The 7,595-nt window shown below is 38.1% G+C and overlaps 1 protein-coding gene across 1 annotated transcript; it reads right to left on the bottom strand.

Moving 5' to 3' along the window:
• Nucleotides 1-4,784: 4,784 nt before the first annotated feature.
• LOC117513510 (tripartite motif-containing protein 16-like) lies at nt 4,785-6,578 on the bottom strand. Its single transcript, XM_034173681.1, is given in 2 exon segments — nt 4,785-6,163; nt 6,166-6,578. Coding segments are annotated over 2 exon segments (1,740 nt in total). The 5' UTR covers nt 6,527-6,578.
• Between the last annotated feature and the right edge of the window lie 1,017 nt (nt 6,579-7,595).

Below are 7,595 nucleotides of genomic sequence, written 5' to 3'. Positions count from 1 at the left end.
GTGGTAAGAGATGTTTAAAAGTGCCAACAACAAACCGTAATAATTGTAGTGCTCTTTTCATTTCAGCTGTGGATGTGTGAAGCTGTGTGTTGACTTTGTCCACCTTTGAAACTCCTTAAAGGTACACATGGAAGTGTTCACCTGCTGTTCATATTCTGTTTGCACTTGTAACGGAGTGAGAAATATTCTTACCATTACTTAAAATGAAGCGCAAAAGCCACAACCTAACAGTTAAAGAGGTGTGCAAATGTTTCACCTCACATTGTGTCAAGTGGCTGAAGTAGCAAAAATAAATCAAATATAATAAAATCTAAAATGTTAGAGTATTCTATTTAAGTCAAACTGAAACAATAATGTGCATGATTAAAGGATTGTGAGGTGCTGAATACAAAATTCATTTTTAATGCACTGTTAATTTTCTGTTGATGTACATTTTAAGAATTGGAAATTAATATAAAATATAAGAAATATTTATTGATGTACCATGTATTTTGATTTTTTTCTTTGTTTTTACTTTTTTAACAGAAGACTGTTATGATACATCTTGTTCCTGAAAGAACAAACATTACATTCATTTCCATATCCACATAAAAAATCATCTGCTGCATTAAAAGACAAAAATATGATTTATTTCACTATTATATAAAATATTTTATATTTAATTTAATACATAAAAATGTATTTAAGTAAATTTTAGTTTGGAATAAATCACTTCCTGAGCATTCTTGATGGGCTGTTCCCAGTTAAAACAAACAAAAAAACATGCAGTTTCATTTGTTTGAATTTGAATTCCTGGTTTCATTGCTACCAGCATAGTAGTGCTGTTAAATATCAATAACATTATTGAATAAATATTTGATTTGGTTTTGGGGTGTGGCTACAGATGGTGATAGCAACAAAATAACTTGCACTTTTAGTACCAAATTCTACAATTCAAACTGCTTTAACATTAACAATTAGACCGAACATGTTTAAAAGTAATATCTTTTTATACCCACTAACTCCAATTAAAGGTCAAAGGGGGCTGAAGCCTATCCCAGCAGTCATAGAGCGTGAGGCGGGATAATCCCTGGACAGGATGCCAGTCTGTCGCAGGGCCACATATAGACAAACACATTCACACCCGCATTCCCACCTACAGTCAATTTGAAGTTTCCAGTCCACCTAACCTGCATATATTTGTGTGAGGAAGACGGAGCACCCAGAGGGAACCCACGCAAACACGAGGAGAACAAGCAAACTCCACACAGAAAGGTCCCCCAGGCAGAAAGTGATCCCATGACCTTCGTGCTGAGGCAACAGCACGAACTACTAAACTAAAAGCAATACAGATTAACCAAATACAAACACGGTACTGTAATACTCATTAAAAACTTAAAAACATAAAATGTATGTACATAATATAAAGTAGGGAAGTATAGCACACTTAGTAAATAGCACCAGTCGAATACATACAAGCCAGTGTTATCCTGTTCAGGGACAGAGGTGTAAAACTCCAGCTTCAGAAAGTAAAAGTCCTGCCACATATTTGTTCCATCTTCCTAATAAACCAGCTGACTGTAATTAGTTCAGCTCTTCAAGCAGGTGGATGAGCTAATTAGTGAGATTACCTGTTTTAGGTCCACAGGTAGAAGCAACACATGGGAGGGTTTTTACTTTCTGTAGTCAGAGTTTTACACATCTGTTCAGGAATTGTATTAAAGACAACAAATGTCTTTTGTTGGAGTTTAAAAGACTCGACAGAATCGGACTGTCTTTTCCCAAAGAGCAAACTATTCTATAAAGTAAGAGAGTTGTATCTCGAGTGGTAGCTCTCAAACACCCGGAGTGGCTAGGATAGAACACCCGGAGTGGCTAGGATAGAACCCATTAGTATTAACAATACATTGCAATACTACTACTACTGCTACTACAGCTACTATCTGTGTTTATCTTGTTGGATTTCTGCTGGTACAAGTTCCACAAAAATATCAGCAATTTTTTATTTTAACTTTCTTAAATGACACCGGTCTGGTTGGAATGGTCCAGCTGGCTACCTGGGTGGTTGCCATCCAGGACCAAAGGTGGTTCCATTGTGTTGTGGAGTCCAGCACCAGCGCATGCTCTCAGACTTGACATTTTGTTTATACAGAACCTCTTATAAAGTAGTTGTACTGGAATACATTGTTATTCACCATTTGGTCTTATTGGGTCTTGCCTTAGCCACCCGGTGGCAGAGTGCCACTGTAGGGAAATGTCTTGGACCTGCAGCCACTACCACTTATCATACAAGGTCAACACCTATAGCCACATACTTTGGTTTATCGTTCACTGCTATCCATCACAGTATAATAATTTAAAGAAAAAAGTTGTAAATAATTTGTTCACTTAATTGTCGTAGTTGTACTGTTGGTTTTGACTGAACACTAAGATGTGGTGAATGTGTAACACATTCACCACATCTTAGTGTTCAATTAATTCTGCATGTACAGTCACATTGGTTAACAAATTACTTAGTATCACAATAGTATTACCAAGCCACAGTCTACCAAAGACTAATATGGATTTGTATCACCTCATTGCATAAAGATAAGAATATTTGCCATGGTTGTTGAAATTATTGGACCACACGATTGTTAATGTACATTACAAAGTACATTACTTCCCAGTGTTATGTCCTGTTATAACAAATAAGTGCCACTCAAACTACAGCAAGTTTTTTCATTTAATCCAACAAAATTTCGAGGTATTTATTTTAAAAAATGACTGTCCCATTTTCTGCCCAAACCCCTTATGCTTTAATTTTACCATTTACGCAATCCAATCAAATATTTCAAGACTGTTTTCTATTAACCTAACATAAAGTATATATGTATATGTGTGAAAATAAATGTAATGTAGAGGAGTGTGTTGTATTGTACTGTAATATATTGAATAACAAGGCCAACATAATTAATATACAAAATATGACTTATTACTTTGTTACTGTGAATGTGAAATATGCCACCTGAAGGGATCATGGGTAAAAATACATGCACTTTCCATAAAAACACTAAGATGTCATGTATTTTTTTTTAGGTGCAATTAAAAAGTCTGAACAGAAATCATAAATGCTCTTTTCCAAAAGGGTCACCAATGATTATGTTTATTGTATGTGTAAACCATTAAAGGCTTTTGTCCCAAATTGTATACCCATGCTAATGTCCTGTGCCTTGTGATGTTACTGTGTGACTCTGTTTTGTACTGTCAAATTAATTAAATTACATTGGCTATAATATTATTGTTGTTTCAGCCTTCTTCTTTTCATTGTTTGCAAATGAAATTAAAATGTTCTGTCTCACTTTCTAACTCGTAAATTACACAGGAAACATGGATTATTTATTTAACACTTGCAAGGAAGAACTATTTACAAAGTGATCTACAGAATAAAACATCAAGACAACAATAAATCCAAATCTTGTGCCCATAAGAACAATTTAAAATAGAAACAACTGCAAATAAAACATAAAAACAAGCAAATGCAAGTAAGCATGATATAGGCATAAGAGTAATTGCAAACAGCAGAAAATAAATAAGTTTAAGATCATTATTTATTAGACTTTAATAATAATGACCATCTTCAACCTGAAAGTTATTAGAGAGGATTTTTTTGCATAATATATTTGAGATCAACCATTCAAAATGATAGAGTGGCAGAGAGGTGAATCTAGACTTGGATCTTCTATGTGCCTTCTGGAAACTATAGCTGAAATTAAATTTCTTAAAAAAAAAAAAAAAAAAAAAAATCCTTCTCTTTGCCTCTCCACTCTGAAACTATATAACTGTTGATGCAACAGTCAAAAGTTGCACTATGGATATGTTCCTCCAGTTGCAATCACAGAAGCCTGTAACTCCTTCCAAATAGGCATGGATGTCTTGGTGGCTTCCATCACTGGTCTCAGTCTTGCACAGCTAATCAGTTTTTGAAAAGTGTCTACTCCAAGCAGATTTGCCCTACAGTACCACACTGTTCAGATTTTATTTTATTTTATTCCCATTTATTTGTAAAGGGACCATGTACAATAAAGAACATAAATGTTTTCATTTGACGCATTGTACCAGAGTTAGCTTAAAGCTGATTTACATCTGCAGTCCCTTGGCAGGTCACAATTAAAACATAAATAATAAAACATCACAAAACATTAGCTCAGAGCTGCAGAGCTGTAAATCACCCACACAGACATACACACTCACATATGCACAAACACATTCACACAGTCATATTTTACATAATGTTTCTAAAATCAGTGGTTATAGAGGTGAGTATCTTTCAGTAAATTTTTGAGTTTGTTTTTGACGCTTCCGATAGAATCAGAGTTCTTAATGCTATCAGGGAGAGCGTTCCACTGAGTTGTGGCTTTTACAAAGAAAGCTGACTGACCAAAAGCAGTATGATGGAAAGAAGTGACACAATATGACAAATGAGGAAGGATGCATGAAGATCTTAATGATAGATGGAAATTAAGTCACAGACCGGCTATGAAAATGATGCATTGTTTTAAAGCTAATGCTTATATTCAGTTAGTCCAATTACTTTTGGGCTTTGAAAATAGAGGCACTGTGTACTGTATCCAAATATTGATGATTCCTAAGTGTTTAATATAAATATATTGTTACGCCCATTGATTTAACAATAATGAGCTACACTACAAGCACATCTCGATTGTTTCATTCAAATGCCAACGGAGTGGTGTCCAAATACTTATGGGCCTGACGTGGTTTGCGTTTTCATGTGGAAAACAAAGGTTACTGTCTTTAGAAAAGAACTATCGACAAATCGAACAAACAGCGACAGAAAAAGATCTATTGTGTGACAGCCTCAACCACACTGTTTGATTGACAGTTGATTTTACATACTTCGCAGAGTCTCCAAACCTATAAAACCAAAGTCCAACGTGTAGCGGCTGAGTGTACGTGGTCTGGACTCTGTGGAGGAGAGTCATGGTTTCAGAGACACTGTAGGACAAGATACCTGCACTGTGATTGAGATAGACTCCTATGGTGGAGGACCAAGGACCTGAGACTGGAGTGTACATGTTGTTATGCGTGAATGAATAATTATTGCCAAAATGATCTAATGCCCAGGACTTGTCATTGTATCCAAATCCACATTCATTCCACGGCCCGCTTCTCTTAATATTCTTGTATGCAACTGCTATATAAACTCCTTCTCCGCTCCACTTCACCTCCCAGTAATGACGACCCGTTAGACTCTCTCTGCTCAGAACCTGGACACATCCGATGAATCTGTCTGGATGATTGCAACAAAACGGTTCCCGGCTCCCCCATGTTGCTTTTGTGTTCCCTTCTGATAACAACAGCTCTCTGTTGGCTGTATTTGGATCCAGGGTGATTTCGCATGAATATTTTAAGAAGTCAGCTCGGGTCTTTGGTTCTGGATCTGGCAGTAAAACATCCACTTCAGTCTCTGTCTGTGAGCTTTTCACCCGTTTGTCTCTCAGAATGATCTGTAGCTCATCTCTGAGCTTTGACACAGCTGCCACCATGTCCTCAAAGTGCCTCCAAGGATGGATTTTGATGCTGGAGGAGAATGTAAGGTCACTGAGGTGTGACAGCGAGGGGTAATTTTGCAGAAAATGGATGTGATCTTCTGTGCGTGAGAGCTGATCCAAACCAGCATCTTGCCTCGTCAGATCAGCGATCTCCTGCTCCAAGTTCTTCTGAAGCTCTCTGATTCGACTCACTTCAGTTTTCTGCCGGGATCTGATCTGCTGCTTCACTTCAGAGTTTCTTTTCTTAATCAGACGGAGAAGCCGAGTGAAAATCTTCTCACTGTCTGCCACTGCTTTATCTGCAGCGTGATTGGTGTCTTCCACCTCATGCTGGAGCTTCTTCATCTCATTGTGTCCATCCTGGATTCTCCTCTGGATTTGTTGCCAATGTTCCTCAAGCATCTTCTGTCTCTCAGCCCTTTCTGCTGCGGCTGACACTGTATCGTGACCTTTATGTTGCTCCATAGAGCCGAGATAACAGATACACTGCTGATCAGTCTGGCAAAACATCTTCATCACCTCAGCATGGAGAGGGCAGATGTTCTCCTGGAGCTTATTGGAGGGCTCGGCCAGCTCGTGTTTCTTTAGAGGAGCTGCATCGTAGTGAGGCTGGAGGTGTTTCTTGCAATAGAGGCCATACTCATCAGGCAGGACTTGAGAGCTTTCAGTTTACTCCCCGTGCACAAGTCACAAGCCACATCTTCAGATCCAGCGTAGCAGTGATCACCAGGAGCAGTATAGAGTCCAGTCTTCTTTAGCTCCTCCACTAACTCTGCTAACATGGTGTTTTTCACCGGAACAGGCCTCAGTGTGAAGGTTTCTCTGCACTGAGGACAGCTGTGGATTTTCTTCTGGTCCTCTTCATCCCAGAAACTTTGAATACAGCTCTGACAGTAGCTGTGTCCACAAAGAATAGCCACTGGATCCCTCAGGAGGTCCAGACAGATCGAACAGGATATTCTCTCTTGATCAAGTCGAGGTTGTTGCTGCGCCATTTTCCCTCTCGGTTCCAGTGACTGGGGAATAGTTTCACTTCCTCTGAACAGAAACCTGAATCTGTGCTGTCAGCCAGCGCTGATCTGTTCTGTTTTTGTTCCCTGTGGGCTGCAGTGACTGTTAACAGCCAGTTACACCCATCCTCCAAAGTGCAGATCTGTGATGAAAAACAAGGAAGTGCATGTAAACAGGGTGGAGCTGGAAAAACAGGGAGGAGTTATGCAATGCCACTGCTTTCCAGGAATTTTCAGTGATTTCTACATTGGTCTGAAAACTCTATCATTGGCAAAAGGCACACATTCAGTAAAATGCAGTGAGTGAATGAATACATTGACTGATAAAGGAGCTCATCCTCTCCAAGTTGTTAATGTTATTACTCAAAAACAGCAAATGTTGTCATCTTGCACGTCACCATATTAATAGGCATATAATAAAGAATAAACTGATAGTAGGAACAAGTATTGTCTTTGGTTCTGTGTCCAGAGTTTTGATCAGGTTGGGACCACTGAGAGTCAGTCAAGCTCAAATGGATTGGCTTTAGAGAGAGAGAGAAAAAAAAGGGGGAAAAAAGATAAATCAGTGAAAAGTCAAAGTCACAGGCTGAGATCAAAATTTGGGCACAATGTGTATCATAATTAAAATGTCAATTTCAATGAAAGAGTTAAAAATACACCCACAGTTATAATTAAACACTAATATGAAGTTAAATATTGTGTTTCTATTGGTCACATGACCTTAGAACTTTGGCATTCTGTCAAAAGGTCAAACTCATTTGGAATGGCAGTTTTGAAGAAGTGGTTAATGGTAAAGTAGTATATCCAGGTGTGCACATAACTGGTGCTGAGATGCTTGGGTATGCTAAAAACTAAAAAATGCCCAACAGAAAACAGGGAGAAACACTAAAATGAAGTCATATATCAACTTTGTACTGGTCACATGACCTTAGTGCTTGGGTGACCTATGAAAAATCAAAAACATTTAGAATGGCTACTTTGATGAAGTGATTGAAGATATACCTATGGCTACTATGGAACACAACGATGAAGACATATCACCTTCCTATTGATC

This window comes from Thalassophryne amazonica, chromosome 7, assembly GCF_902500255.1.
Source record: "Thalassophryne amazonica chromosome 7, fThaAma1.1, whole genome shotgun sequence".
NCBI classification, from domain to species: Eukaryota; Metazoa; Chordata; class Actinopteri; order Batrachoidiformes; family Batrachoididae; genus Thalassophryne; species Thalassophryne amazonica.
The sequence above is the reverse complement of the archived record's forward strand: the minus strand, read 5'-3'. Positions and strand labels throughout refer to the sequence as shown.